Source organism: Melospiza melodia, chromosome 6, assembly GCF_035770615.1.
Source record: "Melospiza melodia melodia isolate bMelMel2 chromosome 6, bMelMel2.pri, whole genome shotgun sequence".
Classification (NCBI taxonomy): Eukaryota; Metazoa; Chordata; class Aves; order Passeriformes; family Passerellidae; genus Melospiza; species Melospiza melodia.
The window spans coordinates 22315837-22329266 of NC_086199.1; the positions used below are offsets into that span (position 1 = coordinate 22315837).

General features: G+C 41.9%; 1 protein-coding gene across 2 annotated transcripts; it reads right to left on the minus strand.

Moving 5' to 3' along the window:
* Positions 1-1834: 1834 nt before the first annotated feature.
* CIPC (CLOCK interacting pacemaker) lies at positions 1835-11113 on the minus strand. Of its 2 annotated transcripts, none has more exons than XM_063160231.1 (4): positions 11043-11113; positions 8971-9145; positions 7879-8048; positions 1835-4417 (listed from the first exon to the last, which is right to left on the minus strand). In XM_063160231.1, exons 1-4 carry the CDS (start codon positions 11079-11081, stop codon positions 3539-3541), a joined length of 1263 nt encoding a protein of 420 aa, XP_063016301.1. In that variant the 5' UTR covers positions 11082-11113; the 3' UTR covers positions 1835-3538. The 2 variants fall into 2 exon arrangements, with proteins under 2 accessions (XP_063016301.1, XP_063016302.1); XM_063160232.1 differs by lacking the exon at positions 11043-11113 and adding an exon at positions 10937-11003.
* Positions 11114-13430: the final 2317 nt, after the last annotated feature.

Genomic DNA, 13430 nt, shown 5'->3' on the forward strand with positions numbered 1-13430 from the left:
CAGCCAAGACTGTTATAAAAATGAGGTAGAGGAGCAGTAGATAGAGTTGATACTATACAATTCTTTTAGCAGTCCTGCTTTGCTATTAGTGCCCCAATTAAAAATGCATTTAAATTATTGTAAAGGATCCAAAGGAGAGTGCCACCAACACAGGATCCAGAAGACTTGAGTCTATTTACTTACTTTTAAAAAGAAAGATGAAGAGTGACTTGTTCAGTTTGAAAATGCCTACAGTGAAAACAGCAATGTCACTCCATGCACTTCAGTTTGGCAGACAAAAGACAAAAGATCTGACAGCTGGATATGCAAAGATGACAAATTCAGGCTCAGTGTAAGAGGCATGTGTTTAATAGTAAGTAATTATACTTTAAACAATTTGGGTGGATTCTTAATTGTAGGAGCTTTCAAATCAATGTAGGATACTTCTTCTAAGAACAGCTTTAGTTCAAACAAGAATTTGAGGAAGTCTTGGAAACTGCTCAGCAAGAGAGCAGACTGAACACATGGTGTTTCCTTCTGCCTTCGGAATCAGATTACACTGGAACTGTTAAATTTTTCTCATGCAAATATCTCAAAGGAGGTAGATTTAAAAAGGGAAGAGAAGCAGGCATGAGCATTTTGGACACATAAGACCAGGCAATACAGTTGGGACTATATGGCTGCATTACACCACAACCTGAAAGCAGCATCACCTAGGTACAGCAAGGGTGTAAAATTGTGTGGGTAGGGAGGGACCCTACATTTTTGTACTAGAAGTTATGAAAATGAAAGCAGGAACAGCATGCTATGTTCAATCTAGTGGATGCCAGAAATTTTGCATGCCAGGAGATTGCTCAGCCCAAGCCTACAGGGGTAGTTTCTTTCAGACTGTTTTTATCATGAGAAAGAAAAATTAGACAGATGCAATGCACCTGAAAGAATTCACCTTTTTGGCCTAGGTGAAATAAAGGTGAAGATGCCTCACACGCTGCAGATAAACTTAATCATGTAAAGGAAAAGGTAGTCAGAAGAGGCAGAAACCTGAGAATTTCCTGCTTGAATTGTATCCATACTTTTGTGAACATAAAATTTGCAAACACTGAGTTTCTAGTCTCAGGAAATAAAATTATTCCAATAGATGGCACTCCTTTTTGGATATAAGGCCATGAGATTCACGTTGTCTTGTCTGGTGTCAAGTAAGACCTTTGAACAGAACCTCTTGTATCTTAGGAGAACATATCATGCCATAAGGCTGCTGGATGTTTTGAGCATGACTACCTAGTTCTCCCTGCAAGTCACGTTTGAACAAAAAAAAACCAAAAACCACATAAAGATGGCCACATTTTGAAGAAATGTGTTTCGGTGGTATACAGATTTAGTTGGAAAATGTTCTTCAAGAGAAGAATGTAATATTTTTTACTCCAGTAATTCTTCCAGTAGCCAAGATTCTTACTTCACAATTTCAAAGTTCTGCATACCCAGCTGACAGGATTAAGACACAGCGTAGGAGTTCACCCTGCACAGACGGTGAGCATAATGTACAGTCATCATGGAGACAACAGCTCAGAGATGGAAAAATCCTTCCAGGTTGTTCATGACAGATCTATGGCAGTGGTCACCCACGACAATGTATTTTTAGAGTTCTGTACAGCCCATTTCTATGCATGCTCCTCCCAGAGACCCTTTAATTCATAGATACTGTTAAAACTCACATGACTCACTTCAAAGAGATACATCATAGTATCACTTTTGTATCTGCACTTTCCCACATGGGCAACATGCTGCTGTGGAGCTGTATTTAAAGCATGCTTTGGGACCAGGGACTTTGTAGTTCAACAGCACTAAATAATCCATAAACTTTTTCAAGTACATACTTTATTTAATTCATATTTCACAGTCAATTTCTGTAAAGTTTTAGCAAAAAGGTCATGTTCTATAACAGAGGTGTTAGGCTACTGTATTCAGAGCAGCAACGGGCTTTGAAAGTACAGAAAATACCTGCATTCCAACTAGAACAGTAGAATTTCAAAAAGATATAGTAAAAGTAATCAAAAATACCAACATTTATTAAAACTTAATACAAAAACCGGTCTGTCTGACACATCAAGCTACCCCACTTGTAAGTTGTCAGCAACAGCTGAAGCTGCAGCAGGCCATCTGATTGATTAGACCAAGACTGTCTTCAGCTAACTTCTTAATAACAAATCTTGCTGCTTTGAGGATCAAAAGAAACTGTGAGTTCACTGCTTACAGTTTCCATTCAGAGGCTAACACTTTTCAAATTTACTGGACCACTTTCAGATCCTGCCCAGAATCTGGACTTATCCCGGTCCTGATGTAGTCAACTAATTTTCCAAATGCATTTCCAAGCTAACCTATTTTATTACATTGCAGCCAAGAAAGGAAAGCCCTTATTATTTTAAAGCTTTATCAGGGCTCCCAGGAATAAAGGCAGCTAAGAAAACGAACAGAATGGTACCTGATGACACATTTACCACCAGAAACCTTCAACATCCTTATTTTTTTTTATAGATGTTGAGTTAAGGTTTCCCATATCCAGGGATATGCTTCCTAAGGAGCCCCAGATATAAGTATGAGTTCCAGAGTGGATTTTTCTAGTTCAGTAAATACTATTTAAGTCTGGACTGATGCCCAGTAGGAGATTTCTAACCAGCTGCTGAACTTTATTCACAGATTTATTGAACATATATTTATACAAATTACACCAGCAGAAAGGCCCATTAGCTGTAAGCACACCCACTTCAGCCCACCCTCCATACTGTCAGAGAAAAAGTCCATGTGGTACCATAAGGACTATGAGAGATTTCCACCAGCTAAGTCTCCCTAAGTCAAAGGGTACTGCCCTGCAAAGCAAGTTTTTCATTCCTTTATACTCTATTAGAGCAGTGGATATAGAATGGAGGTCACTGGTAGACTCATTTTTCCTTGTCTCAAACAGCTACGATAGGACTTCATTTTTTCTGCCTCCCTTTCATCTCTACGTACCCTGAGCCCATCATCTTGTTTTCTAGGGCAACCGCTTCCTAAAAATACATATTCTGAACTTCAAATTCTCCTCTCCATTCCATTTCTCTAAATAAGAAAAATAAGGAAGGGGATGGGAGAAGGACTTCTTTCACCTCACACCAACTCCCTTCACCTACTTGGAACTGATGATGGCCCAACAGTGGGGCCTGTTCTGCTGCTGCACTCTCAGAAACAACTATCTGAAGATGGGAATAAGAAGATGATTGCAGAATACTGCAAACGACTGTCTTCACTTCAAGAATGGGAACATGCCAGCAGAACACATACGAACTTCTTCAGACCAATGAATTACACAGAGTTAGCATGAATTTCAAGGTCACATTACAGTACTAAGTACCCATTCTGCCTGGAACCCACCATGTTATTCCAGTCCCACAGCTGGCTCTGAAGACAAATTGTTAATGGCAATGCAACTTTACAAATCTTGGACTCAAAAAATGCTCAAGTAGAAGTCTGAGACAGGAAAAAGGAGGCACAGAAATAACTTGACCAACAGCTATGCACATTTTTACTACATGTTGGGATAAGTGGGGTCTTCGAGGTTGCTATCAGCTTTATCAGATCCTGTTAGGGATGCTTCTAGCTCTGCCCATGACTGTGGAGCATTGTTCTTTATTGCCTCTATGAAAAGCTGTGTTTGGTGCTTCAGCTGGTCCAGCTCAGCCTGCGTCACCTGGTTCTGATGAATGAGCTCCTTGGTTTTTAAGGTGATCTCCAGCAGTCCCGACCTGCGCAGCACCACCAGCGTGTTCTGAAAGCGCCTGCACTTGCTTTGCTGCTGCAAGAGCAGCTCAGGGGTGCTGCAAATCTCCTCTGGTATCAACGGAGGGCTCCACACCGCAGAAGGCACCGCAGTCTGTGACGCACTCTCGCCCTCGTGAAGGGTGCACTTTGCTGCCTGCAGAGCTCCAAAAGGCAAAAGGGGAGTCAAACCTGGCACCTTCTGAGCATCGCTGGAAACACGATGAAAGCCAGGAAGAGCTGACAGTTTTCCACTTGTCACCAGTGCTGAAGAACTTTGCTGGCTAGAATCCTGAGGGGTCTTAAAGCTAACTGGTAGGTGGGAAAAAGAACTAGTAGGCAAGCCTGTGCTCATCAGTCCAGGAGAAGTCTCCATCTTGGGTGCTTCTGTGCAGAGTCGTTTATGGCAAGTGGTTTCCTGACATTCTTCCAGATCAAAGGAGTGATCTCTTTTGCAGGGCTGTGGTGCTATTTTGGGATAAGAATTCAGGATGGGCAGGTAATTAGTGGAGTCATTTCTCTTTTTCCCAACAGGGTGAGGACTAATGGGAGGTGGGATTGATGGACGAAGAAACACTAGCTGTGGCTGAGCTGGAATCACTTCAAAGGATGGCTGCACAGTCCAAGACTGGAGCTGTGATGAACTCCCCTGAGAAGCATAAACAGGGAAAAAACCACAAGTCTTACAGAAGTGTCGCAGAAGATGATAAAAACAAATTTAAACAAAACAGGTGGACTGTGCCATTTTTCTACATTTGATATATACTGTCCAATTAATGTGTGAAGAGTTTTCTATCAAACTCATCCTTGTCTTTTTCTGACAGTGGAGTGTAATGCTGGAAATAAAGCTGTAACCCATAATCCTTTTACTATGCAACAGCAGATGTATTTAAAAACTATTCAATCTGAATTTATATATGCTTTCCTAAGTGAGGATTACAGTGCAAGCTTATATTGTAAAATGTTCATTAAAAGTTCGACCCAGACTTAGGGTCAAACTACAACTGCACAGGAAAAACTGAAAAATAATTAAGCTTTCTGTTATGAAATATCTTAAGAGTCAAGGAAAGATTGCATAGACATTTTAGGAACAAATTCGGCTCCCTCTTTCTTGAAAGGTAGCAACTCAAATCTTTTCAAATCTATTCTTATAGCAAGATTTTGAAATGGTTATTTAGGATACACAACAGCTGTTCAGGAAGCCTTGTAATTGGAAGTACAATACACAGTTTCAGTAAATTTAAAACTATATAACAGAAAAAAAAAAGGCTGAATTTCAACCAATGCAAGGAGAAAAGCCTGCAGTAAGCTCAGAGGAGTTTAACTTCATATACCTCTGGGGAAACAGTGTGCACTGATAAATCTTAAAAGCATTTTATTTCAAGAACAATGCCCAAGGCTTTATTCCCTCCCACGAGCCATACTCTGGAATATAGGGGAAAACATCAATTTTTACAAGACATTACCTCTTCTTCCTCCAACACCTTACTACAGATCTTCATGAGATCTTCTGGCCAAAAAACATGTCTGCTTTTCTCCAAAGACATCAAATGGTCCAGCAAGAGACACTATTTCTGTCTAAAGCAAAATCTCACTTCTTAATCTATTTAAGCCATCACTGCTACAATTATACTAATATATTGTCAGCTGCTTTTCCAATTCCTTACAACTTGGAACACAACTGGTAGGCCTGCTCTGAAGGCACAGTTTTTAGCTACCACAAATATATATTATTATTTTTAGTCTATATTAAGTCATCTAAAATCCATATCCTTTCCACCAGTCTCATAAGTTTTAAACTGGCAAACGCTAACATGCTTTGCTAAAGTCCATTCCCCCAGTAAAGGACTTGGAACTTACCAAAAGCAGGTATTACCCACTGATTAGGACACTGAGACTTGGAGATAAGATTCAATTACCTACTCTGACACAATGTTTCTTTGGTTCAGTGGGCAAGATGCTTATGGAATAGGGGTACAGAACAGCTACCTGTAAAAATAAATATTACTACCTTAACACAGAAGAAAGAACATTCAAAAGAAAAATATCTGGAGATGTAAGGAGTGAGGAAGCATATAAATACTGTAGCTATACAAACACACGACAGAACAGGTAGCCTTAAGAAGCAAGGGTCTGGAGCCAGAAGTTGCCATTAACTGCACTGCTGAACAGCACCTAGCACGGCAGAGCCTCATATTCATTGAGGCCAAAAGAGCTGTGGTAACTGCTTATCTTGCTCTTGGGTTTCTTCCTATCTCTGTTCTTTTTTCTTTTCCTTCTCACATGGCACTCTGCTCTAGTTCTCCTACTCAAATTCTCATTTTCAGTAGAAAAGGCCACTTTGATTTTACTAACTCTGCAAATTGTGTGTGTTGTTGCATTTTTTAATGAAAGCTAACTTCTTGATGTATCACTGTCACTTGCCTAAAAAGCCTTCCCACTTATTAAAGACTTTTACAAGACTTACAGAAACCTTACCACAATCAGCACTGGCATTAATCACCACCTGACTTTTTTTTTTTAGCATCATTACTGTTAGCTGTTTACATTGTGAAATTGGGCCAGCAGGTAACAACCGCTGTAGAGGATCACAGTGGTTCCAAGATAGAAGGATGATGCTGATGGAAACTGAAACTGGAAGAAATAAACAGCACTAACTGGATGCTGCCCTTTTTTTTTTTTTTTGGTCCAGCAAGCCCAACTGAGCGCTGTGTTGAAAAGACCATTTTAAAAAGATGACCATCTGAACTAACTAGGCCTAATGAAAAAAGGCAGAAAGACATTTCATTATTATTCTGACCTAGACTTGGTGCTTTCCTTTATTGTAGTTAACGTTTTTCAATTTGATATTATTGTCTTTAATCATATGTAGTTAGATATTACGATGCATGCTCAAGAGAAACAAGTGTGGACATTTTATCCATCTCCAAGTCTTCCTTGCCAAATTTCCTTTCTCCTATACTACCAGGGTTTTTTATATATATGCAGTTGTATTTTTTTTATATCTCTCTCCATATATGCTACTTATTATTAGCAGCTGCTTTTTCTTATTTGCAACACAACTTGGAGTTTAACACTGTAATCAGTGCAGGTAATGCCTTAATTTTTGTGCTCTGGGCCAAAGGCTATCAGCCTTTGGTGAAGCTTGGCTATTCCTGACTTTACATACAAAAACTTCAGCATTTGTTTACACAGTAATTTGTCCACACATCTAGGAATGTGACTATAAAATAAAATTGTTTCTTGTCAAGATAAAGCCCTATGCTCAGAAAGCAGAATCACCTCCCCCACAACTGCATAATCTGTTAAATACTAACAGGGAATATTAGGTCTTGCTTGTTGTCATAACAGGTTCAGCAGAAAAAGAATCAGGATTTATATTTTTTTTCCCCTTCCCACTGTATTCTCAGAAGTACTCTAGTAAAAAGCACTGAAGAACTTCTGCTCTGCTCCAAAAACGAGTGAGCACAGAGCACGAAGTCTAATAATATGACCGTACCTCTCATACCTTCTGTTATAAAATGTTAAAGTTACCCAGGGGGTCTCACAGATGTGCTGGAGGAACTAAACATCACAAGAATACTGAAGAACATAAATAGGGGCTGTAATTGGTGCAATGTGAGCCATCATATGCAATTAAGTGAAACAACTATTAAAGCAGAAGTACCACAGCTAACTTCAGATAAGGATTTAACTTTTTCATTTGTAACATCTAGATTTGTGTTTTCCATTGAAGCACTTCTAGAATCTAAGAATGAGGAAACAAACCTATCATCCTACTTCATCATCTTTTTTTGAATAATAAACAACAGCAGCTTTCAAAAGCAAATCATCCTTTTCTGTTCAATCTTTGGTGCTAGTCACATAACATTATTGAAAATGTGTTTTGTTGGGATTCCTTTGAAACAAAGAGGTTTAGGAGACTGAGCAGAGTTTCTCTATTTCACATTTCATTTCAGTGATTCCAGCTGCCTCTCAAAAGAACAGACAATCATACTAGAACTTCTTAAATTACCAATTTTTTTCCTGGACTGCAACAACATTATAAAATCTTTTTTGAAAGGAAAAAATTAAGAACATGCAATATTTTTCAAGACATGTCTTCCCTACCTGCTTAACCAACACATTTTTCATAACAACCATAGGAGATAGGGCAGGAAAGGAGCTGCTTGTGGTCCTCGGGCATTGCCAAGGTCCATCCTCTGCATTCCAACACAGCGCATTCAGCACATCCTCCGAGTCCGTGTGCTCCATGGCACTTGGGCATTCTGAACTTCCATCTGCCAGATGCACAATTCAGCTGTTAGTTGTTCCACATGCAACATGCTTACATGCCTTTCAGTTCTAATATTCTGCCTCCTTCAATCAAGTTGCCATAAAGAACAATAAAGTTTAGTTCTGTAATATCAACAGAATTAAGGTTGCTATGACAGCTGTCAGACAGCCTCTAAGTAAAGGCTTTGTATTTCACGTCAATTCTTACACAGACATTTTCTACCCCAAAAATCTATTACTTTCTGCTCTTTTGAACCTAGTCTCCAAGGGACTGCATAGTATCATGAAGGTTGCATTAGTCTAAAAACTGATACAGGAAAGCACTCCAGACTCCAGCATTGCCACATCCACAGTTTGCGATGCAGGCATTGGTGTCTTGACATTTTATCTAAAACCCAGTGAAGCAGGTAACTTTCATAGAAAGTACTTTTTTTTTTTGTTTAAGGGAACTTTCATAGAAGTACTTTTTTATCTTGTTTAAGGGTCATTTTTGCACAGTTTTGTTGAGTACTAAAATGGCACATCATGTCTATTACCATTACCCTCTGGTTTATCAGGCTCTACTGACAATATGGTCAGATCATAAGAAACACTGGCCAGCATAATCCAACAATTCATTCATCACTGCAAAGAAAAAGTAATTTTGACATCTTCACTTCTAGACTCTAGAGTCTAAAATTATTCCATTAATTCTAAATTCCCATGCCATTCAAATTCACAAGATGAACTTTGTAAATTGGCAATGTTCCACTTCATAAAACTTTGGTGGTAAGATGATTGCAGGTGAAACCTATCTTGCATAGAAAGGCCCTCCAAGGTAATAGACACAAACTGGAAGGGGTTACTCAGATTTGTTAAACATCACCAATTAAAGCACAGCCTCAGCATGGTAACACACAAAAAAGGTAACACAGTGTTCTTCTAAACCTGAATATCCGGAGTCTTTGTCAGATTCTGCTGCTGCCATTTTGGAGCGATGGTTGGAGCTCTTCATTTCCCTCACTCTGCCCAGCAATTCCTCACCAGTGTCAGTAGATGACTGCTTTGTCTGAGTGTTTCCATGGTGCCGTGGGCAGTTTTCAACACCTTTTCCATTGAGGAACTACAAAAACAGTTAAGGACAAAGAAAGGTCTTTATCTGAATCTAAAGAAAGCTCCATCACTATAAGATAACAATGGAGGATAGCTGCATATCTCCCTTTATACTGCCAGTGATTTAACTGCAGACTTTAAGAAATATCTCAAAATGCTGAAAGAATGAAATTCAGATCAAAAGCTAATGTACTGGACATATCTTTCCACCCCAAAAAGGTAAAACAAACTAAAAATTAAAGGCTATTCATAAACAACATTTATTTCAAGAACAGGAATTACTCAGGGCATTATTTATCTTACGAAAGCTTTGTTGTCCCAAGGGCTGAATTGCAAAACAAGACAGTTGTGCTGGGTGAAGCTGTTACAATAAACACAGCTGAACCTGCAAAGCTGTGGTTTTGCTAACACAGTTTGTTTCATTCTCAAGAGTAGAGTAAGTCATCAGAGAAAAGAATGAGTGACCAGTGAACACACTGGGGGCTAAAGAAATCTGCTGCTAAAAGAGCAACACATACTGCAATACACTCCTAGGGGAGACAGAGCCTTAGAAATGCCCACACCCAGAATGAAAACACTGAAAGGCTGAAACTAAAAGCTATGAAAATCAGAAAAATGTAGTAACATTATGGCCTCCCACACTACATACTTCTTACAACCTTCAGCTGCTTTCTGAAGGTAGGCATCATCCAGTAAGACTAAGTTTCTGCTTCTCTTAAAGAAGGTAATTGAGAAACTGGCTAACAGAAAACTGACAGAATTAAGTGCAGAAATAATTTCTACTATTATTTGTAGAAATTATTTTCCTATAAAGTAACCCACTGAAGTTATGACTCAAGTTTTATATTTAAATTACAAAAACAGGAACTCAGAAGTCTGCATCATAGTCAGGCCAGCAGTCCATCAGCAGCAGTATGCAGTACAAGCTGCTTCAAATGACATTGTAACAGACATTCTGAAAAAATCTACACCAAAATCCAAGTTTCTTCTTCAGGCCCTGCCAACTTTGCTAGAAGCGTGCTCCAAAATACCAAGTCTTAGCACCAGTACTGAGTTCTGAAATGGGAATATGACTGTCTATTGCAAGAATGATGGAATTATGGTCAGCAGAAGAAAAGTTCCTCAAGTAGCCACTTGCATCACTTTTACTTTCCATCTTCAGTCACACCTGCCTGCCTGCTAACATGGATGAACAAACATGGTTACACAAGCACAACCTAGATGCTATCCTTGCAATGGAAGAAGTGGTTTAAGACCTGATCCACGCTTTCATCACTTAATCCTTTCCAAAACAAATGTATTTTTTAAGAAAGTGATAAGCAGAAATGCTAATCTAAAATAAAACCCCCCAAAAAACAAGACCACCTCAAACCAAAACAAGAAAGAGAACTAAAAATAGAGTAAGAACACCTCATCTGCCAGCTTTGCATTAAGTGAAGCTTTGGGAAGGGCTGACACACCACCTTCTCTCACAGAAAAAGGCAAAACACCACAACCACAACCGAAAATAAACAAACCAGAAGTGCCACTCCCCCGAGGCACGGGCGTGAGAAACCTCATGCTCATGTCCGGGCCGAGCAGCCACCCGGGCCCGGCGGGCAGGACCTCCCCGCGCACCCCCTTTAGAACCGGGCGCACACCCCGCCGTCCGGGGCTGTCCGTGCCGCTGCTCCCACCCAACCCACCCCGCCTCCCGGGCCCGCACGCCACACTCCTGCGGCACGAGGAGAGCCCGCGCAGTCGGGCCGAGCCACTCGGCTGCCGGTCCCGAGCCACCGCCCCGCCACACGGCGAGGCACACCAGGTACAGCACAGTCCCGGGGCCCCAGGGCCCGAGCCACCGCTCGCTCACGGCCACGGCCGCGACCGCCTCCCGCCGGGCCGGGCCGGGCCGGGCCGCCCCTCACCTGGGCGCGGGGCCGCCACAGCTCAGCCGCGCCGCGCATGCGCCGCACCCACTCTGGGCACGCCCCGCCCTCACGGCCGCCGAGGGAGAACGCGGCCGCCGCGCCCGAGCGCGCATGCGCAGGGCAGCCGGCCGGAGTGTGGGCGGTGAGGCGGCTCCGTGCCGTGAGGCGGCTCCGTGCCGTGAGGCGGCTCCGTGCCGTGAGGGGGCTCCGTGCCGTGAGGCGGCTCCGTGCCGCGGCCGTGAGGCGGCTCCGTGCCGCGGCCGTGAGGCGGCTCCGTGCCGCGAGGCGGCGCCGTGCCGCGAGGCGGCGCCGTCCCGTGAGGTGGCTCCGTGCCGCGAGGCGGCTCCGTGCCGCGGCCGTGAGGGAGCCGGGCAGGCTGAACGGAGCCCGGAGTTCGGGACGGCGCTACGCCTCCCGAATGCTGTACAAAAAAGTACGATTCTTCCCCACACAGAAGGTTAGATGTTTGTGCAGCCTCTCTCAGTCCATGAATGAGAGAGGAAATATGAAGAAAGCAGCATCAAAGAAGTCTCAAACTTGTCTCAGTGAGGGAAAACAGGGCAAAAAAAGGAATCGCAGAATCGATTAGTTTGGAAAAGACCTTGGGTCATCGAGTCCACCCTATGACCTAACACCACCATGTCAACTAGACCCAAGTGCTACATCCAATCCTAGATTCTTTCAGGTACTGTGACTCCATCACCTCCTTGGGCATCCTGTTCCAATGTCTAATAATCCTTTTTGTGAAGGAATTCCTTCTCATCTCCAACCTGAACCTCTGGCACAGCTTGAGACTGTCCTCTTGTCCTGTCTCTGGTTGCTGGGAGAGGAGGCCAAGCCCTGTGTGGCCACAGCCTCCTGTCAGCCTCCTTGTGACAGTGATAGGGTCACCCCCGAGTCTCCTTTTTTCTGGGCTGAACACCCACTTCTGCTCCTCACAGAACTTGTGCTCTAGATCCTTCACCACCTTCATCACCCTTCTCCTGACTCACTCTAGCACCTCAGTGTCTTTTCCTGAAAGGAGGGACATAAAATTGGACACAGAATTCAAGGTATGGTTTCATCAGTGCCAAGTACAGGGGAGGAATCACTTTTTCCTGTTATGAGTGAAAACAAAAAAACGAACCAACTTTTACATGGCTGGAAAGTATGAAATACGTGGATTTTGTTTACATGGACTGCATATAAACCAAGGGCAAATAAATAGGAAGAAGTGAGTCCCTGGTTCAATGGAAAAACTAGAGTAGCTATTCTTGTTCTGAGAACTCCGTAAATGCTACCAGCACCCAGAAATCTGTCAGAATATTTTGCATTTGGACATGAAAGCCATTTCATTAGAGAAAACTGAAAAGGCTGTGTGGAAGACCTGAGCAAATACAAAATTAATTCCTTAAATAGAAATGGAAAGAAACACTCTCATTGTTTTGATGGTCTTGTTAAAGAACCTGAAATATGCTGATTAAAGAGGTCAACAAGATCTAAGAAATTCCTGAATGCAAAAGAGAAAGACCTTTAATCTCAGCATAGTCTCATAAACAACTTGCCAAATGCAACACAAAAATGTCTGATGTGTGAAATGACACTGCCATTTAAAAAAATATGGCACTGCTGGGTTCCAGTCCTACCAATCTGAAATGCTGTGAGAGAACACTAGTGACTCTTAGGATGTATTTCTGAGCACTTAATGCTGATTGCATCTAAGCTGTAGTGTGAGATGTGTTATCTCTAGAGTCTGGATTTGGATCCCTTGCTGTTCTGGAGTTTTGAGTTCTGAGGAAAAGCATGCTAAGAATGCTGTTGTATCATCTTATTTGTACAGGCATGGTCCTGGGTTGCCTTGTACCCAGAAACAACCCTTACTGTCCTCTCCAGAGGCTGGATTTCTCAGGATATGGAGTATGTGTGGGTGCTCAGTGAAAACAGCTCACCAGAGAGCAAGTGGCCTGAGTTTGGGACAGACAGCCTGCTGTTCAGTTCAGGTGATTCAGAACAGATTTGGAATGTGTGATACCAGGCCTTCCTCCAAGGGGCAGCAGGTAGGATAACTGAAATACTGTTATTACTGTTTAATAGAGTTTTCTTGGATAGTCAAGGTAAACCTCTGTTCTAAAGAAATGAAATGTTTTCACCCAAATTGTCCCTGAATTAAGTTGACTTAAACCTTAGGTTTATCTTGAACATCATCTAAATTCTTCCTCCTTCAAATACACTGTTTTTGTAGTTTAAATAATATTTCTGTCGTTGCCCCTTCTCTCCCTTTTCATTTTATTTGATTCTTCACTGATCCATTTACTGTGTGAGTTCAGTGATTACAGTCAGTGGCAACAGGATGCTTTCCTTTTTCCTTGTGTTGTACAGTGGTTGATTTGTTTATGCTAAAGGTGA

What these genes read in the sequence shown, in the direction of transcription:
- CIPC (XM_063160231.1), bottom strand. Translation starts at nt 11,081, where the DNA reads ATGCGCGGCGCGGCTGAGCTGTGGCGGCCCCGCGCCCAG. An exon ending in TGTGGCGGCCCCGCGCCCAG is followed by an intron (nt 9,146 to 11,042) that starts GTGAGGGGCGGC and finishes CTGTTTTTGTAG; the next exon opens with TTCCTCAATGGAAAAGGTGT. An exon ending in AAAATGTGTTGGTTAAGCAG is followed by an intron (nt 4,418 to 7,878) that starts GTAGGGAAGACA and finishes TATGCTTCTCAG; the next exon opens with GGGAGTTCATCACAGCTCCA.